The sequence below is a fragment of the Pagrus pagrus genome, assembly GCF_965226575.1.
Source record: "Pagrus pagrus genome assembly, chromosome: 16".
NCBI lineage: Eukaryota > Metazoa > Chordata > Actinopteri > Spariformes > Sparidae > Pagrus > Pagrus pagrus.
In genome coordinates, this window is record NC_140200.1 from 13,519,036 (window position 1) to 13,542,872 (window position 23,837).

At 41.3% G+C, this 23,837-nt stretch overlaps 3 protein-coding genes across 4 annotated transcripts in view; 2 read left to right on the forward strand and 1 right to left on the reverse strand.

The window, feature by feature from the left end:
* eva1aa (eva-1 homolog A, regulator of programmed cell death a) overlaps positions 1 to 8,441 on the forward strand; it is a 75,630-nt gene extending 67,189 nt beyond the window's left edge. For both annotated transcript variants that reach the window (XM_084376937.1, XM_084376938.1), the window contains 3 exons: positions 1,058 to 1,192; positions 4,946 to 5,110; positions 6,294 to 8,441. In XM_084376937.1, coding sequence (XP_084233063.1) covers positions 1,058 to 1,192; positions 4,946 to 5,110; positions 6,294 to 6,673 — 680 coding nt within the window. In that variant the 3' untranslated portion in view covers positions 6,674 to 8,441. The remainder of the gene's footprint in view (positions 1 to 1,057; positions 1,193 to 4,945; positions 5,111 to 6,293) is intronic.
* Positions 8,442 to 8,901: 460 nt separating this feature from the next.
* Positions 8,902 to 14,141, forward strand: efhc1 (EF-hand domain (C-terminal) containing 1). The gene is made up of 10 exons (XM_084377977.1): positions 8,902 to 9,122; positions 10,800 to 11,021; positions 11,121 to 11,408; positions 11,521 to 11,670; positions 11,972 to 12,164; positions 12,560 to 12,786; positions 12,901 to 13,041; positions 13,257 to 13,470; positions 13,735 to 13,887; positions 14,002 to 14,141. Exons 1-10 carry the CDS (start codon positions 9,057 to 9,059, stop codon positions 14,028 to 14,030), a joined length of 1,683 nt encoding a protein of 560 aa, XP_084234103.1. The 5' UTR covers positions 8,902 to 9,056; the 3' UTR covers positions 14,031 to 14,141.
* Positions 14,142 to 14,326: 185 nt separating this feature from the next.
* tram2 (translocation associated membrane protein 2) lies at positions 14,327 to 23,699 on the reverse strand. The gene is made up of 11 exons (XM_084377978.1): positions 23,508 to 23,699; positions 20,837 to 20,900; positions 20,522 to 20,631; positions 19,124 to 19,240; positions 18,921 to 18,979; positions 17,623 to 17,707; positions 17,375 to 17,445; positions 17,167 to 17,271; positions 16,939 to 17,082; positions 16,483 to 16,640; positions 14,327 to 15,630 (listed from the first exon to the last, which is right to left on the reverse strand). Exons 1-11 carry the CDS (start codon positions 23,625 to 23,627, stop codon positions 15,554 to 15,556), a joined length of 1,110 nt encoding a protein of 369 aa, XP_084234104.1. The 5' UTR covers positions 23,628 to 23,699; the 3' UTR covers positions 14,327 to 15,553.
* Positions 23,700 to 23,837: the final 138 nt, after the last annotated feature.

A 23,837-nucleotide genomic window follows, 5' to 3' on the forward strand; every position in this document is an offset into this window, starting at 1 on the left:
GAGTGCAGACTCCCTGACTCACAGGACACTGTGAGGTGGGGGGATGTGATGGGGGTGAGGAGGAGGAGGAGGGGGCAGCATAACTTTCGGGAATCAGAGTGCAAGTTCAGGAGGAGTGTGTGAATCACTGCCATCGTGCCATTTACAACTGCTGCTTACTCTCCCAGCACAATATACTCTCAGTTTAACTACTTTCACTCTCATTACCTCCACCAAGGAGGTTTTATGTTCACCCATTACCATTTGTTTGTTTGTTGGTTTGTCAGCAGGATTACACAAAAAGTACCAAACAGATTTCCACAAAACTTGGATGGAGGATGGGTCACGACCCACAATAGACCCCACTGACTTTTGGTGTGGATCCTGATAAAGGGACGGCTCCAGGGATTTTTTCTAACTATCTTTAATATTGTGAGATAGGGTGTTTTTGCTATATACAGCACCTGTTTCCCAACACCGAACAGCAGACCAACACAGTGACAGACACAAACACAGCGACTAGCTGGTGAACTCTGTCAAGCCTTTAGCTGCTAAAGAGCCGGATATTTACATCAGGAGTTGGTGGTGGTGACCGAAGACAGAAAGTGAATAATGGCAAGAAACATGACTGCAAATGAATACTGATGTTCAACACGTGTGTGCGTGTGATTGGCATTTGCCATATTAACTTAAAAGGTGTTAATATATCATATATAAAAAAACCTTATCACCCTACACTCAAGTGGCCAAAAAAACACACATTTCTCAAAACACAACAACTCTGTTGTAATATCATGTTTTCTGAAATGTTGTGTTTTGACCCTCAGGGCCACTGTATATATTAAACAAGGTCAAAAGCACATAATAATGAATATAATATAATTTATTTTATTTACAGACATACTTATTATATAGATATATCGTGATAAATGAACATCAGCAGGTAATATTGACAAATTGGAATAGAAATGACTGCATATGCACATATTGTTTTCAATATCTAATCTAATTATCCTCTGTTTTATTCTTTGATTCCCTCCCCTCCCCTCCTTTGCTCCACCTATCCTTTTCTTTGAAGTCCCAAAGAGGTTGCTCCAGGAGCAGGGACCCAGACCGCCGGTGTACTCCCCTCCACCCAGCGCCCATGACCCCAACATAGTGGGAGACAGCCCTCCGGAGGGGAGCTCAGTCAAAAGGCCTGACACTGTTCCAGGTGAGGATATAAGCTTATTTCACTCTCACACACACACTGACACACACTCACAGCCTCCCACGGAGAGCAGTTAACACTAAACAGTCCCGAGGCCTCCCAGGCATCAAGAGAAACAGTAACTCAGGTCTCAAGTCGGGGCATATATGTATGTATATAAAGTCACACGGGTTCAACTGTTTCCACATGTATCCGAGCAGAGCCATCGGTTTGGACCATTTATGATCACTGGTCCTAAAAACACACTGCTTCCCAAGAGCCAATGATTGCACTTAGACGTGACCACAGTCTAAATCAGCCTGTTCTCCCATAGAGAGAAAGAGAGAGAAGAGGAACAAGAACAATCAAATGAAAAAGAGAAAATAAAGGAGACGCCAGCAAGGAAGGAAGCTTAAACAAAGCTTTATTCATGAGGGATGGTGGCGTGCGTCCAGCACACCAAGTACTCTGCTCAGCTACCGGCACTGTACTAATTAGGAGGATAGACGAATAAATGAGGAGTTAAGAGAGGACAGGAGATGTGTGCTGTAGTACTGACAGTTCCCAACGCATGACTGACTTCACTTCCTCGCGCTGGCTTCAAACGCTTGGCTAGTCTGGAAAAACCTGCTTCCATCTCTGATGCACTGATAGGGGATGAAGAGGGGACATGAGGGAAGAATATGAAGGTGGAACAAGAAACATTTTACTGTAAATATTGTGATCTTGTCAGATCATGTTTCTCCTTTCTCTTTGTTTATTTTCAACCAAGGGATGGATGTAAAGAAACAGATTTGATCCTTCTGCTTGACCAACATGTTTACTAAACAGCTGGATCACCATTTTCCCAGGAAAAGTTTGACTGTGCATCTCCATATCTGCGCAATAAATGCTACAACCAACAGCCAGTTAGCTTAGCACAAAGATTTGACTGCACCCGGCCAAGAAATAGTCCAGGACATAACTACCCATAAATCCATAACTTATAATTTTAAACAAACACCAACATTTAGCCTAGCATGTTAATTAGTGAGCTTTAGAGGTGCTAGGTGGAAGGCTAGCTGTTTCCTCCTACTTCCAGTCTTTATGCTAAGCTAAGCTAAGCTAACTGGCTGCTGGCTCCAGCTTCATCTTTATTCCTCATCCAACTCTAAGCAGGAAACAAATAAGCATATTTCCAAAATGTTGTCATCCAAAGGCTAACAGACAGTTAGCTTAGCAGAAAGATTTGAAACAGGAGAAAAAAGCTACCCTGGTTGAGTCAGAAGAACAGAATCCGGAGGAACTATTTCTTGGGCGGATGCAGTGACTCGCTGAAGACTTGTTATCACCATTAGGTTGCTTGGCATCAGCGAAGACTCCACAAAGTCACCACCCCCTTGCATTAAACCATAGCTTATCAATTTAAACTTGAAACAACATTTTCTTGCCTATCTACAGAGCCAGGCTAACTGTTTCCTCCTACTTTCAGTCTTTATGCTAAGCTAAGCTAACCGAACTGATCGCTGGTTCCAGCTTCATCTTTATCTTACTTAGTTAGTTAAACATATTTCCATAATGTTGTGATCCAAAGGTTGAACATGTCAAATGAAGTCCAAGATCTCATGGCTGACTTATATGCACCTTTAAAAACTTTTTGGATCTCCTCTAGACTTTAAAATAAAACTTTATGGATTCCAACACTACTTGGCAGGGCGAGATCATTTTGTAGGAACTGACCCACCCGTTAGAAAGGTTAAAGAGGTTAAAGTCAGAAACCACAAAATTCTTTTTACTTTTTATGTCTCCATTTTTGGTCCAAATTGCTTGTTGCTGTGGCATTTCTCCCAGCGACTCTTTGGCCACCACGATGTAGTCTTTTTCCTGGAATTTTATTTCGGTGAACTCCTGTTTTATTGGCTGTTCAGCCACGATGTACTGTACTGTATGTTCACAGTCATTGCTACCCAGTTTCTCTCACATGTCTTCTAAACACACCTCTGTTGCTGGTGCTGAAAACATACAGTACTGAACATGCTGCACGTCGACACATTTTTTATATTTTTAAAATGTCTTTTGAAGTAAATGATGAAGAAATTGGATTATTAATAATGATTTCACCTGAATTCATCATTTACATCATTTAATCTAAAGAGCAATTACTGTATTTTCTGTTGTTACGTATGTTGTGTTTTCTCTTTCTGTTTTCAGTTGATGATTTGTCTGCCTATTTTTACACGTCTTCAACAGAGAGATTGTGGTCTATTGGTTGAATGTTAGCTGATGTGTGCACCACAACAGTGGGTCCAGGTGGAGACACTTACCTCCTCAGTGAGCAATTCCAGTCTAAGCTGCATTTATCAGATAAAGAGAAGCCTGATACACCTTAGAGCCTCTGCAATTAGAGGTCACCGGTGTGTGTGACAGATCACCGGAAAAAATCAAGCACGTAAATATGACTATGCACACGTGCGCACGGGACTGAATGCTCCTGTTTGTTTTGACAGTCTTAACTTAAGGGTTGTTTTTTTCAATGATGCATCGCTTATTCGTGGAGCTAAAGTTACAGTAGTTACTCTCTAACCCACCTAAACCCACTTCAGGTTAACTAGATGCAACTGTGCTCAGAAAATGAGTATCTGACTAATCAAATCACTCTGCTCTCTGATCTCAACTCCCCCATTCTGGCATACACAACACAAGCCAGCATGTAAACACTGAAAAAAACTGTGGTGAAAATCCAGAGGAAACAGTCGTTCCCGTCCATAAATAGACCGTTTTCCTGAGATTTCTGGGGGAGCTTTTGAAATGTTGCCAGAGCGCAAACTTTTGCCATGTGGCTCTCTGTTTCTTAACGACCTGAGTCAGAATGAATTTGACAGAAGCGGATGTTGTGTTGTCTTCTGAATCACACAACTCTCTGCGAGCATGTGTGTGTCTTTATGAGTGATGCATCTTTTTACGGAAGCGTATCTCCTAAAATACGAAAAACCACGAGAGATTGCAGATGACTCAGTGGTCTGAATGTTGTAGTCACAATACCTCAGAGACAATACGCTCTTATTTTACTGTAAATGACCGAAATAGTGCCGTCATAGTCTGACTCTCCATGTGGTAATGAACACACTCCTGTGTGTCATTGAACGTGGGCCCACAGATTTTGATCTCCAGATGTTTTCATGTTCTGCATTGATCATTTTAAACCTTCTGGTTTGGGGGTTGTTTTCAGAGGCCTGCAGCCAAACAGTTTAACTTATCCCCCTGATTTTTCTGGTAAACCTGCTTCAAATCAAACCTGTTGCACATCAAATTAAATCTTAAATTATTTTCTTTGCAACAAGTTTTGACCTTCCATTCCAGCACAACATGACCTTCTACATCCATCTGATTTTAGTGGAGAGTATGGAGGCCCATTAGGGGCTTTATTAAAATGATAATGCAGACTTGAAAACGAAAATGTAATTCCACAATAGCATTATACATTTGGTTTATAATTGGTATAAAGTTAGATTATTGCATTTTCATATTTATTTTTACTCAAACAACACATAGATATTGTGTGTGGAAAAACCTAATGCCATTGTGGTTTGACATTTTTTATTTTTAAGTTTACATTGTCATTTTAAATTTGGGCTTCCATAGAGGTCATACTCATATTCTGTTTATTCTATTCTAACTTTATATTATATTGAAACTCATATTCCGACCTGTTCATAAACATCTTGGTCTGAGTAGCATTTGAATTTTACCCACTTCCTGCTGTTAAACAGAACTTTCCTGCTGTATCCTCTTTTGCAGATAGGAAGAAGATTAGGGAGACAAACCCCAACGAGGAGAAGCTTTCCGAAGCCGGAGGAGGAGAAAGTCCACTTCAGCCTCCAGGCATGAATCCCATCATCAACACCTCTAGCCCCAACATGTCCCTCATCAGCAACGCACTGGCGGCCTACACTTACGTATCAGGTAGGGCAACGGTCATACAATCTTGTGTTCCGTGTTACATTATGGGCCCGGATCTTAATCTTCAAGTGCTGTATCAGATTACTTCGCGGAGAGTGATATAAGTAACATTGAGATCCGAGAGCGAGGTTTCATGTGTGCTACTTGTGTGTGGCATGTTATCTTTTGGGGTAATATCCCCCATTTCCTTTTTCCTGAGACTGAAAGGTGGATAAATGTGGGCCAGAGGAATGCAGATGTTATGCAGAGATAAACTGCTACATACAAACCTTACACACACACACACACACACACACACACACACACACACACACACTGTCAGTCACCTGCTTCAACCAGCTGCTAGAACAGACGCTGCTATAGTTTGTGTTTGGATACTTCCTGTTTTATTACGAGCCATTCTGCGACTCAAATAAACTGTTTATACATAATGAAATGCAGCCATACAGTCAAACAGACATACAGTCCATACATTAAAATTATGTAAGGTTAGCTAAGAGAGAGAGACGTGTTAAAAAGTTTTCTCGCTTTAGTAAGCTGCAATAAAACTTTACAACCTGCTTTAATAGAAGCCATTTTATTGAGGAATATTACACCAATCACAATAATGTACGCCCTTTAAGTGTGAACTTTTTTATTAAAAAAGAAAACCTTTACCTGACGTATTTAAAACATCTGTTACTAATATTTACAGTTTGTTCCCCTTTGCATTTGGAACAATTGTCTGAGGGCCTAATGTAAAAAAATCAAAAATCTCAGCACAGATGAAAAGAAAGGTACTAACTTTTTACTAACAATTTATGTGCTGGGTAATAGTGTGAAGACATTAAAGGGACAGTTCGTCCCAATGTCAAAAGTTTTAAATCTGGGGTGAACTGTCCCTCTAACCAACATTAACAACATGTAAAAATACATTCCTGAAGACAAAGGGTAGGAAGCACAGCACTTAGCAGGGTTAGCAGAATTTGTGAGACATTTTGGCCAAACCGAGAGACCAAGCTGAGGAAGTGAGTAACATGAGCCGTGAGCCATCAGCCAGTGTTCGTTACAGTGAGTGAGCCATCATGCGAAGTAATTCATAGCAATGCAGCTGAACAGGTCAGAGGGAAATAAAAGAGATCCAACATCAGTCACAAAGACCCAATTAAAAGTTTGACGTGTTTTCTATCTTCCTCACCCATAACAGACCACCCAGAGAGGGCAGCGCTCTTCTTCGTCTGCGGTGTGTGTTTGGGCCTCTTCCTCACACTCTTCGCCCTGGTGGTCCAGATCTCCTGTCGCACCGACTGCCAACCCCGCCAGCGACCTCCCGCCAAGAAACGAGCGCGCCCCGCCGACTCGTCCTCCGACTCCAGCGACTCGGACTCGGACTGGGACACCACCTCGGACCTGTCGGCTCGGCGGCACCGGCGATTCGAGCGCACGCTCAACATGAACGTGTTCACGTCGGCAGAAGAGCTGGAGAGGGCGCAGAGGCTCGAGGAGAGGGAGCGGATCATCCGAGAGATATGGATGAACGGGCAGCCTGACATCCCTGGGACACGGAGCCTCAACCGGTATTACTGAGAGGCTTTTTCTCTCGGAAGCTTGACTTGAACAAAATTTAGGACGCACTTGGGTTGGAAAAGGGCAAGAGACATGGCCCTCATGAAGCTTTATAAGCAAGCATGCATGCAACAGTGACTCAGACTGATGAGAGCAGTGGAAGGTATTGCAGACTTTATTGCAGACTTGGGAAGAAAGTCCTCCCTCTCTGTTGGTTTGTATATTCCTCTGGGTATCATAAGCTGTACCCCCTTCAGTAAGAGAATAAGCTCCCACTCTGCATGGTAAGCTCACCTCTTTCTGCCGGAAACGAGGGGTGAAAGGCTACACTGCCTTGCCCGTGACCTCAGCAGGCCTTTTTGAAGTGGGGATTTATGGGTTAGCTGCCTTAGACACACACAGGCCTGTCGAGACTACATGGTGACTGAAGGACAGAGGCCTCAGAAAACGCGAGGCAGCTGCAAAAGACGGCGACACTTGGAGCTTTACGCTCAGCACCCTCCAGTATTCAAGTGTGGACTTCACAGAGGGGCAGCGTAAAGCAGAAAGAAGTGTACTTTGGACAATGTAAGACAATCTTTCCTCAATCTAACCACGCTGCCTTTTGAACTTCATAAAACCAAAAGATATTTTTTTGTGGGAATTCATCTCAACCCTTTATGAAATCTATTTTATAATATTTAATAGTTTATTGATGTTGTGTATTTTTGTTCTCAAGTATGGTTTATTATGAGATATTTTTATACTTGGCGAAGGTTGTCTGGCACCTCAGGGATGCAATCCTATTGTTTCTGTGTTTGGTTGATGTGTTTGCTTCCTAAGAAGGGGATCGGCCCATTTTAAACAGCTATGTCAGCATTTAAAGAAAAGAATTAGAAATATCATATAAAGAAAGAGCCTCAAAGAGGTTTTTTAGTGATTTAATCTTATTTTTGATACAGTATGTTTAATTCACAGTGCAGTGCCTTTTCTAGCTATTAAGTCACTGTTGTCAAGAGTGCAGCTGGTGTTTAATTCAGTAACTGGTCAGATGATTTATAAATCGGATATCCCAAATTTATCTTATCGTGTGTGTATTCCCTTTTATCATTACTGTAGCTTTGCTGAGGTGGAGCTTGTGTCAAATCTGAATGTCTCTGTCTCACGTTGCACTTGCACGGAACCAGAATATGCCAATTTTGTACAAGTGAATTTGCTCGAAATGATCTTTCTCTGATAGAAAACTGCAAATTTCAGGTCTTGTGTCAGCTGTGCCCCTTTGTCAAAGATACCAGTGCTAAACCAGATGCTTGTGCTACTCGCTGCTCATCTGGAGAAGGAACCAGCACTGATAAAAGGTTCACAGTGGACGTGCAAACTGCCAGTTTAATAAAATAAGCTATTGTCAATCCAGTTCTGTTTGCGCTGCCCTGGATTCAACCGTAGAATTTATAATAGTTTTGAGAGACAGCTTGGTATTTTCCTGACTGAGAGTTTAATTGAGAGTACACAGGACATATTAGGGTCATCCACATAAAGACTGCCACACTATATAGTTTTTATAAAGACAGTTTTAAATGTGTTTAAATTTGAATGGGATTCAAATGTGCCAATAGCTGGTAAAGTGAGACCAAAATATGACTCCTGTGCTTGGAATAAACTGTGTTAAAAAATAACTCGTCGGCTGTTTTGCTTATTCTTGCACATTGTTTGTCTTCTGAAATCGTGTTCTGCATTTAAAATGTCACTTTGAATGTTCACAGTGCTTCTTTTACAGTCCAGATATGCACAATAATTGCCCTGTATTGTGGAAAAAAGGAACTGCTCTGATCTCATAATGATATAATACTACACTACAGACGTATAGAGTAAACACTGTACCATAAGGTCACCATGAACTCATCAGTGGGATTGGTTGGTGTCGCTCGCCCCCTGCTGGTGAAGCCAGAGCTCTCCAGTTAGTTGAACTGAGTGTATAGAGTAAAAAGACTAAGTTATAATAAAGTAATTTTTAGTTATCGCAAATCATTTTCAGATTTGAGTTGATTGATTATCGCAGCACTCAACACAGAACTTCATAAATAATTATTGATTGATTGCATTTTATTATTATTATTAAAAACATCTTGATATCAAGGATGATACGCTACTTTACGTTTTAATGTTTCTTATTTGTATTTTTTTCATCAACCTAGACATTATTTCCATGTTTTTTCACTCTGAATTTATTTTAGTTTTTAATTTTTCTAAACTGTTGCCGTCCTGCCGTCTCCATGGAGACAGTAAACTTACCACGGGGGAGCTGCCTGCAGCTTTAACGTCCAGACGCTAACAAAACCTCATTTAATCCACACATTTACAAAAATAATACTGTTTAACGTCGTGTTGAAGTGAGGAAGTCGACAAACATACTTCAAAAAGCGCAATGTCTTGGAGCTGGAACAGCCACGGACTACCATTTTTACCAGGATACTCTTTTCGGGATGTAACGGTAAGACTGTAGGTACTTAAAGTTACTGTAGACATAAAACTAGCTAGCTCAGTTCAGTATGTTTGTGGGTAACGTAACGTTAGGTTTTAACGTTTGACTAACATTAAGTGGTCAAACACACAGGTGTTTGTGTTTTGCGAGATAATTAGCTGTTTTCTTTCTGTAATGGAATTCCTGCATTGCTTCAGTTCTTATGTTGAATAACCGTCGCAGTTTTAATAATACAGGGTGCTGTTAGCTAATGTTGCTAACTGTTGTGTTGCCATAGTATCCATTATTAGCTTGAATTAAAGTCTGAAATACATACTCTGTCGGCTTTAGTGTATTGCACAGTGATGGAATGTAACTAACTACATTTACTAAAGTACTGTATGTAAGTACAATTTAGTATTTCATTTTCCTCCACTCGATACTTTCACTTCACTACAATTTGAAGGAAAAAGTAAAGATACTGTGTTGAAATGTTACCTACTGGTAAAGGTCACTCATATGAACAGCACTTGAGAAAAAGTCTTAAAAGGATCTGATATTAAATGTACTTAAATATCAAAAGTAATTTCTGGCAATAAATGTACTTAAATACTAAATAGTATTCCCACTGTCCTCTACTTTATACTTCCACTCCACTGCATTTTGGAGACAAATGTTATACTTTTTACTGCTACAATTATTTGACAACTTTAGTTACTAGTTACTTGGATTTGCACATTGCATGCTGCATCAGGGCCAAAGCTCCATGACATTTACTTTACAACTTAAGTTACTTGGTACTTTGCAGATGACATGCTGCATCCAGTGTTGTAAAGAGTACCCAAATTCATATGTGGGTAAAAGTAAAGATATCGTGTTAATGTATTACTTTTTTAAAAGTGGAAGGGGGCGGCTGTAGCTCAGTGGGTAGACCAGTGACTAGTGATCAGAAGGTCGCTGAATTTGAATTTGAATCCCGGCTCCCCTGGGCTACATGTCGAAGCGTCCTTGAGCAAGATACTGAACCCCAACATTGCTCCTGATGTGCAGATGGCACCTTGTGTGGCAGCCCCTGCCATCAGAAAGGGCCCTGCGATGAGCTGGCGACTTGTCCAGGGGTGTACCCTGGCCTTCGCCCCCAGAGAAACTGGGATTGGCTCCAGTAACCCCCGCAACCCTTTGGATAAAACGGTAACATCCCCGCGACCCTCATGGAAAAAAAGTGGTAGATAATGAGATGAGAAAAGTGGAAGTCACACAACTTTAGTAAAAGTCTTAAAGTACCTGATATAAAATTAACCCAAGTACAATTAAAAGTAAGTTATACATACATTTTGTATGTATAGTATATATTGTCGCATCCGATAAATAAATTCATGCATCATGCAATCCGCAAGGTATCTAGTAACTAAAACTATGAAACAGATGTAGCAGAGTAAAAGTACAATATTTGCCTCCAATATGTAATGGAGTGGAAGTATCAAGTAGAGGGAAATGGAAATACATCCATCCAATACTATCCGCCTTTATATTTCATACAACACTTTGTGTAGGGCAGTTTTGTCAGACAGAAGACACATAGTAATCGCCTTTGAGTGTACACACCTGCATCAGTGTTGCAAATAAATAATAATAATAATAATAATGCATTTCTGTTTCGATTTACCAGAGCTAATTTACTCCCTCCTCAATAATCTTTCTCTGCAGAAGTCAGCCTTCCATCGTCCACAGACACTGGGCTATAATAAAGGCTACGCTCTGCCCCGTCGCCCTATTGCAGGCATTGGACAGGATCCTCTTTTATCAGAGCATCTGCTCCAGCAGGAGATCAGTGAATTGTCCTTGCAGACACGAGACATTACTTATGGCTCCTATGAGCAGGACCTTCCTAAAGACTTCATCCCAGCTCATGTGGCCCTTGACAAGAAGGTAAAATAGCACCTACAAAAAGTCCAGAACTGGAGGATTTTCTTTGTTGTCCATCAAATTCCTCCTTTGTCTGTTCTTCACCATTCTCATGTCTCGTAGGTGTTGGCCTTCTATGCATACTTTGTGGAAAAAATCCCGTGCTCCCCTGAAGAGGACTCCTGTGTGTGCTCCGTGGTCATTTACTACTACCTTGAGGATGACAGCATGTGCATCATTGAGCCCACAGTGCAGAATTCTGGGATGCTGCAGGGGACACGGCTCAAACGCCAGTGTCTCCCCAAGAACGAACGTGGAGACCATTACCTGTGGAAAGACCTGAACCTTGGCATGGACCTGGAGGTGTACGGGGTCAAGTACCACATCACGCATTGTGACGCTTTTACAAAGGTACAACACTCACCTGTATGAATGCTCCCACTGAGACAAAAATATGCTCATCATGTTGTAAATTGAGCATACCCTATATTGTCTGCCTGTGTCTCTCATTGATCATATATAGGAATTCATGGAGAGTGAGGGAATTGTTCTGAATGATCCTGAGCCGACGCCTGTGGATCCTTACACCAAACGACGCACAACCCTTCCGCCTTCCTTCACAACACCCTCTGAATTCGACCACGTCCACCAATTTCTCACCATGGATCGTAAGGTATAAGAAATTCCCTCCGTTCCAAACTCACTGGGTAACAATTACAAACCCTAATCTGGACAGCTATTAACAAAGAAGCAGAGTACAATAATATCTCCTACTCAAGCTATTTAGAAACCAACTGCAACTAGAGTTAAGAGTTAAATCACTTATAGTGTGACGTTATTATTGTTGCCATAGCTGTCTTTAAAAAGACCTTTCAATTTGTAATTTAAGAAGGTGTGGGAACCCTGGTGTACCCTGAGATTTTACATATTCGCATTCCAATTCTAGTTTCAAGCTCATACCTCTTCTTGGTCAGGTGCTGCGTTTCTTTGCCCTGTGGGACGATGCTGCCTCTCTGTATGGGGACACCAGGCCTGTTACCATCCATTATTTCCTGGTGGACGACACGGTAGAGATCAGAGAGGTGTACGAACCCAACAGTGGGCGGGATCCCTTCCCTGTCCTGATGCGTAGACAGAAGCTGCCCAGGAAAATCAAACCAGAGTCTGGTGAGAAGCAACGCTGTGCCGCTTTTAGCTTCATATATCATTTCATTAGATCTGATACAATGCTTTGGTCAGGTGTCTCTTTGTATCCAGTCATGTACAGTGAAAGGGATGTAATGAACATTGCTTATATTTTTGTTAGCTATTTTATGTACCACACCAGGATTGTATATTATAATAATTAAGTGTTATTTATATAGTGTGTTTCATACAAAAAGATACAATACAATGTGATTTTATGTATTGCACCATTTACTTGACAAAAAAATGAACATTAAAACTCAGATGCAAAAAAAATAAGCTAAATTATAAAAAAGCAAGATAAATGAGACAACATAAAAGGGATTTAAAAACAAAAGATAAATATTATGACACAATAAACTCATATTTTTTTCCAGAGACCTTTCCCAGCTGTGTGCTGGAGGTTTCAACACAGGAAGTGGATGAGTACTACTCCCCCAAAGACTTCCAGCTGGGTCAAATGATTACGCTGCTCAGTCGTCACTTCCTGCTATGCGACTGTGATGGCTTCACTAAAGAGTATTACCAAAAGAACCATCCTGACATGGAGATGAAACCAATAGACGTCCCAAAGAAAACAGACATGCAACAGGTGACAAAGAAGGTGAGAAACTGTCATCTTTTCATCTTTTGTTTTCTTTTACAAAACATCCGTATTGCCAGAGAGCATGTGACTGAATGTTGTTATAAATAATGTTTTTTTGTTCCATGTTTACAGGAGGTTCCTCCCTACAATGGTTTTGGTTCACTTGAAGACTCTCTCCAGAATTGTTTGTCTTTAATTCCAGAGCCTCCCAAAAAGAACGTACTGAAGATGCTAGAAAACAGCAACAAAGCGCTGCGCTACAGTGCCAGGCTGGTGAGCATACCCTCTGAATGACTGTTGATTGGTCATACGTATTTGCAAGTCATCAGATGGTCCATAAACAAGACTGAGTAATCCATTACTAAAACAAGCCATGCTGGTCATTTTACATTGGAGCCCTGGGTTCAAAACATTGTGAGTAAAAACTGACCTGACAAAGAGATAGTTTCTCATCTTGTTTAAGCTGTCCTGTGTTTCTGACATTTCAGGACTCACAGAATCCCAATGATGAGGGCCGACGTTTCGTACTGTCCTACTTCCTGTCTGATGACACGATCAGTATTTTTGAAAAGCCGACTCGCAACTCTGGCATCATCAGCGGCAGGTTCCTGGAAAAGACGCACGTCCCCAAGCCGGGCGCTACAGTGGAGAATCCTGAGTTCTACTCACCTGCAGACTTTGCTATTGGAGCCACTGTGGAGGGTAACTTTCTCTTTTTAACAGCCCGTATTATGTTATGTCTTTGTTTCCAAAAGGAATATTTACTCAGAAGTTATGACATCTTTTCTCCAAGGAAAAAGAGTGATGTATAACTATTGTTGCTACAATGCCATACGTCATCCTAGATGCTTGAAGCTGTATGATGTTTAAGTTGATTACATTTAATTTTCCGGATTAATAAATAATGAAAGCTAAAAACTCAGTTCACGGCTTCTTTCTCCTCCCTCTCACCTGTTTTTTTGTTAGTTTTCAGCCACCGCTTTGTGTTGACCGATGCTGACCACTATGTGCTGACATACCTGGAGTCCAACTCAAGCCAGATCCCTTGTCAGACATTGGAGTCTTTGCAACAGAAGCTGGGTGTGGGGACGGCGAATAACCAGCCAGCTGACCAAAATGGTAAAAAGGAAAACATGCTTCTCTAGAATTGTCTGGCAACACTAGATTTCTTCTAGACGATTTAACAACAATTTATGCAACAATTTAAATATTTTATTTTTCATTCTTTATCAGGTGATGATGTAGCAGAGCCATCTTCGTGATGTCGGGGAAGGCCGGAATGCCCCAGACGTTGTCCACCACCTAATTAAATAAAGCGTTTAAAAAAGCGCTTAATTTAATTAATAAATAAACACTGGACCTGCTGCAGAAAGGATTGTCTCAAATAAGGAAATGTATCAAATAAAACCCTGATTCTAAAAAAAAGTTGACGCTGTATGAAACAAGCAGAATGTGATAATTTGCTAATCCTTGCTAAACATTATGAGATAATATATTTAATGTATCACCTCATTTTACTTTATTTAATGTTAATAACTTGATTTTTGTAAAAAAAAAAAAAAATGCTGATTCTGAATGTCATGCCAGCAACACATTTCAAGTCAGGACAGGGGCAACAAAAGTCTGATATAGTTGTGGGTTTGCTCTTAAAACAGATCAACCGGTTCATTCGTAACAGGTGATAGTATCATGATTGTGTATTAAAGTGGCGTCCTCAAAAAGGCTCAGTCGTTCACCACTTTGTGAAACACATGACTGTATAAAGGATATAACTATGTGGCTCAGGAACAGTTTGTAAAACCGATGTCGCTTATCACGGTTTATTTGCAAATGATTGCATTCTGTATTCAATTTATGTTTTACATAGTGTCCTCACGTTTTTGGAATCAGGGTTGAACATAATTGTTGTGGTAAACATTTGGTGTGGAAGAACACTGGAAATGTAGAAAAATGTGTCCCTCTTGACCAATTGCAAACGTCGCAATTTGTTGTTTTGATGAGCCATGTGTAGAAAATAAAAGCAGAAAATGTAGAATACTTCACAATTAAGTCCCACAATCTACTTCAGAAAATTGCATTATTTAATAAAGTAATCAACAAAACAATTAAAAGAAAAAAAAAACATGGAATGGCATGCGGTAATATCCAACATACATACTTGATGCTTATCTGTTAAGTGACCAGTGACGAATGTAGGATTTTAAACAGACATAAACCGTTGGGAGGAGCTCAGGTGACCACTCTACTGGTCCCTTCCCCGACGCAGTGAAGGGATCATGTTGAGGCCAGCATACAGTAAGCTCATATCAAACCATATCATCAGTAACATTTTCTGCTCAAACGGACCAGACGAGAAACAAGCAAAGCCGGCTCAATGGGAAGAGCTGAAAACAGCTGTGACATGAGACAACACTACAACCAATACAGTACTTACGTATGAGGATATGCATCAACACTGACAGACACAGTAACGTGTGCTGCATACTGCGTTCACTTTACATTTTAATCATTCTGCATACAATGGTGCTCCTTAGGGTGGGATAGCAGGCTGCGTGGCTGTATAAAAAAATACTGATATGATGAGAGGAGTAAATGTCTGTTGGGCTCGAGGGGTTTCGTTTTCCAGCATTCAAGCCTAAGTCTGTAGGTGACCGAGTCCCTGGAACGTCTCAGGACATACTCAACAAGAGGCTTGTTGGCCAGCGGCCGCCAGCTTCCCTGTTGTGGGGATGAGAAACCTTAGCCAGGGCTAAGGCCACTTGTTCAGGGCCGTCAGCGTGCTGTCTTAGGGGGACTTGAGTTTTTTGGTCCGAGGAGAGGCTCCGTTCTCAGCTTTAAGAACTCCGTTTTCATGGTGGCCAACTACAAAGAGAAGAGGTGAGAAGTCAGTAGATGCGCCTTTGACTGTATATAAAGATGGATGACACGACGGCTTAGTATGCAAAATATCACAAAGCAGCTTCTTAATTTGCTTCCTCTGACGATCGCAGGCTATTTAAACTGGTAATAGACTATTTTTTTTGCTTTAATTTACAATTCTGAAGTAAATACTGATCGCACATGCAATGGCTGTAGAATAATGACACTATCCACATAAGATTGGTTCCCTATAAACCTTGCCTTCACTATGCTATTCTGTCTGCAACCAGGCTGGATTTTACCTTTATTATTATTGCACAACCGAAACATGAAGAGGCATTGTTTTCCCTGGTTGCTATCCTCAGGCTACGATAGAACAACTAGACTAACTGTGGAAACTCTACACTGCAAAGGAAAAACAGCTTCACTGATAGGAGGAGGCAAAGAAGGTGAAGAGGGAGACCGACAGAGGCCGAGGTACAGGCAATGGAGAACACTCCGGTGTTTTGTCAAAGTCTGTTCCCTGTCTGATGTGTTCTACCTTATCACCAGGACATGAGACGGTTCAAAACCGGTTTCCCTTTAACTAGATCGGTAAGTAACAAAACCTGCCTCTTCAACTGGGACTTTTACGCCGTTTCATAGCACTGAGATCAAACTTCTAGGTCAAACTTGGGGACTTGTGCTTGTTGTTTTGCTCTGGATAGTAGCCAGGCTGCTAGCAAAAGCAGGGAATGATGGGGGAGAGACGGGACAAATCTTGCATTTTATAAAGGAATGAAGTCACATTCCTGACAACCATTGTTTCCCGGTGACGTAAGTGCGAGACGTGTCTGAGCTGGCGTTTACACTCACGTGAGTCTCTCTTCAGCGGCCGTAGGGCTTGTTTGGTGGCAGCCTTCTTGCGTACGGCCTGTTCGTGTCTGAACTCCCTCCAGCGCCTCAGCTGGAAGCGGATAAACTTCCAGAGTAGCCAAGATTGGGTCAAACATACCAGCAGTAGAACAGTCATCCTGGAGGGGCACAAAGGTAAGAAGATTAGTGTTATTGTGTGTTTGGGGAAAATGGACCTGACATTTACAACAAGGGGATCACAGTTTAGTTTGGTCTGGTTGGACCATTTCCTGTCAATTGGTGTCAAAATCCCTGCTTACATCTACTGCGAATCTATGTTGTAAAACAATAAAACGTTTAAAAGTCAACACTTTTATGGGCGCTAAGTGTGTTTTGACCACACAGTTGTTACCGTGGCTGTAAAAAGTAATACACAATATGAATCATTATCCACGGATGTCGGACATAGGTCATCACCTTATCAGTACAGTGTTGAAGTTGCCCATCTCCAAGTCCAGCCCCTGGTTCTCTGCACGAGCCAAACCAAACCCAACAGCCAGGAACATCAGGGTCAGAGTGGCCATCCGTGTAAACACAAAGCTGACCGCCCACATGTCAAACCTGAAGGACGACACGCAGTGAAAAATGGGGTCAATAAAAAAAGGTGCTGAGATGAACAATTAAAAACCCAGTGAGGTTACTTACATTTTCTGATGGTTCTCGTCAGTGAAGTAAAAGAGTCTGGCGATGTGGAAGCCCAGCTCGGACACATACTGCAGAAAGAGGAGTACCAGACCCACACGGCTCATACTACACAAGAAACAAGAGGGAGGAGTTTCAAACTTAAACCTCAGAGTGCATTTTTTCTTTGACAAGCCTTTGAATTTGCAGCTCCACTCCGCTGGATGCTTACTTTAACAAATATGCTGCAGAGATGTGCAGCAGATACAGACAGATGTACTGGAGCTGACGAGAAATCTCCTCCTGAAAAAAACAAAAACAGCCTTTATTTGCAAAGGTACTTCTCAATCCTGGAGTTCTTTTGCTCTTTCTCACTCTTTGTCTAATGGGAAATACTGTAAAAGCAGAATATACGTGAGCTGACACAAATACACTCAGCTTATCTAGTACTCCTCCCGTTCCCAGGGCCTTCTTACTGACCTTGCGTACTTTCTGGAAGTAGAGCTCTGGCAAGGCGTGGAGCCAGTAAGCCAGCTGAGTGAGGTAGAAAAACTTCACTTGAAACCTGGACCAGAGAGAGAGAGCAATTTACACTGCTGCCACAGTGATACATTCACAGTTTTGTTTGTGTCTCATGACGATGCAACCGTTCAAAAAATAAACCTTTGGAAAACCTGGTTAAACGTAGACGGAGCCAAGCAACGAAGCAAAAATGTCTCCGTGTCGAACTGCGTTAAATGGGTTATTTTAAATCCTCTCAACGGCAAGAGGAAACCATGTTTCACATTTACATAAATGTTTCTGAAATCAGCCAGCTGAAAAACCTCACTAAACTCTATAATTCATGTTAACACAGCTGGTTGGAGTGCTTGTTCAGGTTCTGGCTGTGTGTGCCACGTTTACACAGAAGGCTGTTTAGAACTGCACATGTAAGGAAATGATGATAAGCTACAGGCGGTGGACCAAAGATGGATGACCGACCTGCCAAAGCAAACAAGTGGGAGTCCCAAAGCCCAGAGATTTACTGTGTGGCAACTACTTTGTATACTTGTTTTTGTATATATTATTTTACTACTACTACTATACTACTAACACTGTTATTATTTCTTAGCCCACTTAGCTAACGCTTCTAATGCCTTGAAAGTGCTGAGGCTGCGTCAGTTGTTATTATTATGACACTTACTTACACTAGCTCCGCCAAACACCGGAAGTATCATCTATAATCGTTTCCCCAGTGACCTCCCCAGGAAATTTGGGGTTAAATTCATGCACAGTCAATGAAACATAACTATTCATGCCTATTTTCAAACACTGTGAAGGCCTTGATTTATCACCTCAGATTCACAAACTTTCAAGGACCCGTGGAAGGCCTGATTTCATCAAATTGAAATCATGCTAACTTGAGGGCTGGGGGTCTGAATTGGGGCACACACTTAATTTTTAATCCCAATGGTTCCTCGCAGTCAAATCCAGCCCTGGGGTAGACTAATTATGTAATGTCCTCAAAAACACTGAGCTCAACAGCGCCTAAGATTTCTGTCAACACAGAGCAAAGTGTAGATGTGTTTAAGGTACGGTAAATGGTAGAGCTAAAACAAACTGCAGCTTGGGGAAATGTTGGGGGTCTTAAAATTAAACTGTAGCAGCAGCCCTACCATTAAGAGTGTCTTTGGATACTGCAGTATTCTTCTAGCCAAACCACCCAGCTCTCAAACTTTGTCACATTTTATGTATGTAAACATATGTCACTAACAGAGTTAGTTTCACAGCAGTCATACCTGAGGTGTACATGTGGATAGTTCTCCCAAAGGCTGCTGGGATGCAGGATATATCCCTCCTGTGAGAAGGAAACAAGAAGAAGGCACTTTACACCGCCGTTCATTAGTGTGTGACACGATTTAAAAATATATGTGACATTTCCTTAAGTAGGAGGTTGTTACCGAGTTAAGTGTGATTAAAACACGATAAACATCTCACTCACTGTTATGAGGATGTAAAAACTCCACACACTCGACACCAAGTGAAACACACACAGTTGACCCGACTCATTAAACTTGGTGTTCTTGCTCTTGGAGAGGTGGAGTCGCCGGTTCACTTTCTGCAACGAGAACAATACAGAAGATCATGTGAATGCGGCCAGGACGCAGTCGAATTGGGTGACATGTCATCTCTGTCTTTGTCATGCACAAGGAAGTGTAACAGTAATACAAATAACTAGGACGAGAAAAGACAGCAGGTCCTATTTATAGCTGCTGCTGAAAACCTTCCTCTGAAGAAGTATTCCTTTCAAGAAGACACTTTGGAAACCGTGGTGACGGTGCTAAAATAAAACATCAGTCCTGCCCGCTGGCCTATTTCTAAACAATGACACAAGTGCTCATGCTTTTAGATGGATTAAAAACTACTCTCTCTTCCTGTCTCCACAACTCTGTCCTACTGAGGAACACTCACCATGCTGCTCTTGTGTTTTCATAGTGCTGTGTTTCAAACTCTTCTGTTTAAAAATGTCTTTTTGAGCCCCACAAAGTGCAACTGGATGAAGTATGTTTGTTCATATGTTCATACACTTGAACAGATCATAAATAGTAAAGTCTTTTTGTTACTGAGGAATCAGTTGACAACATAAGACATGATGGATATTTTATGTTTGTCTCAGGTTCCTGACCTGGCTGGAAAAAAATATTTCTTTTTTATTATTGACGTAATATTGCCTGTATATGCACCTGACAGTATTAAAGGGTTAATATACGAGATTCGGGGTTGGTGGGTCTTCTGGTGAAAGATGGCTGATTGTTGAGTCTCAACAAGAATCAGTTATTGCGCCTTTAATTTAGCTAAAAACGTATTTTGGTAACAATTTATGCGTCAGTAATTTCTGAGTAATTTCCAAAAGGTTAGAAATAAGTAGTTTGGTTGAAAATATAGGAAATAATAAAGACAGTCTTGAATTTCTTTACTCGCAGTTTCAATTCTAATTCAATTTCAATTAACTGGTGCAGAGAGAGTCTCACCTCTGGTGTGGAAAATGTATACTGTGGTCAAAGGCAAGAAACAAACTCTTTGATACCATTTGAAATGTGCCATGAATTACACGTGATGTTTGTCAATTTAAAAGAAACTGCAAGTCAAGAAAGTAGTAATTTGTCATAAAGACAGTAAAATACCATTTAACAGATATGGAGAATAAAGTTTACAATTGTAAATTAATAATGAATGGATATTTAATTTTACAATTACTACATGATATTTTCCTGGGAAATTATGGTCTGATAAAACAACGCGTTACCCTCATTTGACTGTTTACTCATTGCAGCCATAGACCACATTCAGGAGTATAGAAGGACCTTTGTGGTTGACCAATGCCACAGTGGGCACTTACATCCAGAAGATACTCCTGCACCACTGCATGGAGGATGATGGCGATGAAGAAATAGAAGAGGATGGTGGCGGAGTCCTTCCATCCGTAATGGTAAAATGTCACCTCTCCCTCTAAGCACACATAGGAGGAGTCAAACACACACACAGCATACAATCAGTAGGTGTGATAAACATCCTGGAACACAGCACTCTGAATTCAGTAATATAATGATGCAATGTGCAGGAAGAGCGGCAGCAGAAGTGAAACTGACATGTACAAACTGTAGATAGGTCATGAACTGAATTCAGATGAGTATTAATGAGCTGTGCTGCATACCTGCTGATAGTGTGGTGACATTGTACTGAGGCTGAATGAACAGTATGGCCGTCTTGGCTGTTGCCTGGAAAATTAAACGAGATGGTAATTAGCGACATATTTCAGTGTGTGAGTGCAGCTTGAAGAGGTCTGTGACAGGTGTGTGTGTGTGTGTGTGTGTGTGTGTGTGTGTGTGTGTGTGTGTGTGTGTGTGTAGGGGGACAGAGAGCGAGCGAGGATGCCAGCTTTTCAGAATACATAATGTTGTTTATCATGTTGTCAGTCAATCCTCCCCTGCGGCATCATAATTGCCTGCTGGGAGATGAATTCCTTAAGTAGTGCTGCAAAAGAATCTGTGCAGCATGACAAGGCTTGTATCGACCCGACACAGCTTCCCAAATTATTTTATGTCAAGCATCCCCACAGAGACACACGCTAGAACAGTTTCTTTTCGACCTTTTTTGGCGCGTGGCCGCCTTTAACGAAGCAATATCTAGCCGAGCTGCAACTCCTCATTACAGTGTGACAATCAAATGGTGATTATTATTGATTATTAGAGAACGAGAAAAGACGCTTTATACTACCCTGATTGTTGGTCAAAGTTTCATACATAACAAAGAAAAGCAGCAAATCCTCACATTTAAGAAGCTAAAAACCACAAATGTTTTATATTTTTGTTTGAAAAATAAGAATCAGCCACCAAGTTTTGGTGTTTACACTGCTTTAGGCCTGGATGGGCCAGGGCTAGCTCCTTAGCATGCTAAGCATGCTTTGCAACATGATATATGGATGTCATAATGTTAAAACAGTTTTTTCTTCACACTCTGTTGATAATTTTAGCGATTTTTTCAATGTTTTCAACCAAAATTCTTACATGTTGCACCTTTAATCATGTATTCTCAGCAAAATTTCAAGGAAATGTGATGAAATTGCTCATGTTGGCCGCCCAACAGTAAAAACAATAAAGATATTCAATATACAACAACATAAACAGGAGCTTATTCTTCCACTTGAGAAGCTTGAACCAGAAAATGCTTTTGTTTGATTAATTATTCAACCTATTAAATTTGCCAAAATTGTTGATTAATATATGAACCAACTAAAGGTTTCAACACCACAAAGATCAAATGGCCTAAATTTAACATTGCGTGCCTCAAATATCTCTCTAATCTGGTTTATCCATGTGTGTCTCCTCATTTACACTATGCAAAATGAGTTAGGGATATTGGTGCATACAGTAGATGCGTGTCCATGGATATACAATAATAGTCCAATTAAGTGTGTTGCATTGTTTTGGGGGACCAAAAATATTCAAATAAAAATATGTCACAGAATAGAAATATAAATCAGTATCCCTAACTCATTTTGAGAAGTGTATGTTCAACCCCTTGGAGGACAGGATAAGATCTTGCAAACACTTTGCCTCAAGCAATCCCATCCTAGCAGATATGATGTATAACAGCTGAAGTCACCCTCACTGAGACCTCTCCAGGGACCCTGATGGTCCCCTGGCCCCAGTTTGGGCACCACAGTGCATCCAGTCACCAGTCATTCCTTGCGCACCGAGACCATAGGTAGCCTGTCAACGCCACATGTCAAATTCATGACCAGTTAACAGCACTGATGAAGCCTACTCTATCTTTTCTTTTTTTTTTTTTCCTCCCGAAACTAGAAATATGAAGGAAATCCCCTACTTAGTTTTTACTCGGCCAGCTGTGTGACCACAACCAGGGTTCCGGATTGAAACTTTGCTAAATGCTGAAGCGGCGGCCAGAGAGTCTGTGCACACGCAACAGCAGCCATCAACTAATGAGACAGCTTATTAATTCAGTGGCTGGATGTCAGTGGTGAAATCCCTTCAGGTCACAGCAGTCCACAGTTCAGCTGAGCCGACGGCAGCCAGCAGCAAAGGCACAAAGATTGAGACGTGGCAGTTAACTTCAACTGGCAAGCTAGCGACGGAAAGTCACGCGGCTTCCGTCTGCGCTTTTCAAAATAAAACCCCCTCCGCGTCCGACGTGTGCTGGAGCCAGTTCGAAGCCATAGCTACGCTTTTAATTTGAATTCTTAAACCGCTTCACTTCCTGCATTAACCGTGCTCTCTGTGGTCACTGACAAATCTTGGACTCAAACGTTGAAGCGGACTGGAAACTGGAACAAGACATTGTCAAGAGGGTAAAATGTGAATTTTAGGACACAAATATGTTTCATTGTGTTGTTGTGGAGTAGCTTAACGTGTGTATGAGTCTTAAGTTGCATTCTGTGTCAAGAAAACCCCCCTTTGAATTAAAGTATGCAGAGCAAGACATCGAAAACTTTCTATTTAAATAGCTAAACTAGCAACAAACGTCGTAAAGGCAGAGTTTGTACCCTGCTGCAGCTCTCCGGGACAGTTTTAAATCATAAGTTGCTACTTTGACTGCGAACAGAGCGACATTCATTGTTCACAAAACTTATGAAAACTGCAGCAGGCAGCCACCATATATATCCACACACACACACACACAAAAAACTGCTGGCAGAAAAGCTACAAATGCAGCCAAACGCTCCCACAAAGCAAGAAGATAAGCGAAACACGATTCAACTTTAGCACCGAGTTACATCTTTAGAGGGTGCAAGCAGGCTTTTGCCATCTTAAAACAGCTGAGAGAGACGAGGAGGGGAAGAAAAAGAGAATCTGAGTTCATCTCACCTCAAACATCAATCCAATCAGAATGAAAATCACCAGACTGAACACGATGTCTGCGTGGTTTTGAATTAAGAACTCCTGGCTGAAGAAAGGGTAACTCTTGTTTCTTCGGCGAAATGCCATGTCAGCTCAATGCTGTTTTCCCTGCTATTTTATAAATCAGAATTTTTCTGACTACGAAGTTCAGGAGTTAACTTTCTCACTGACGTGCGCATGCGCGACTTCTTAAAGGGCGAGTGCCATAAATACCTTTCTTCGAGGCCATTTACACAGTCGGGTTCAGTGTGGCGTGTGTAAACCACGTTTTTTCAAATTCTCCACGAACACTCACTT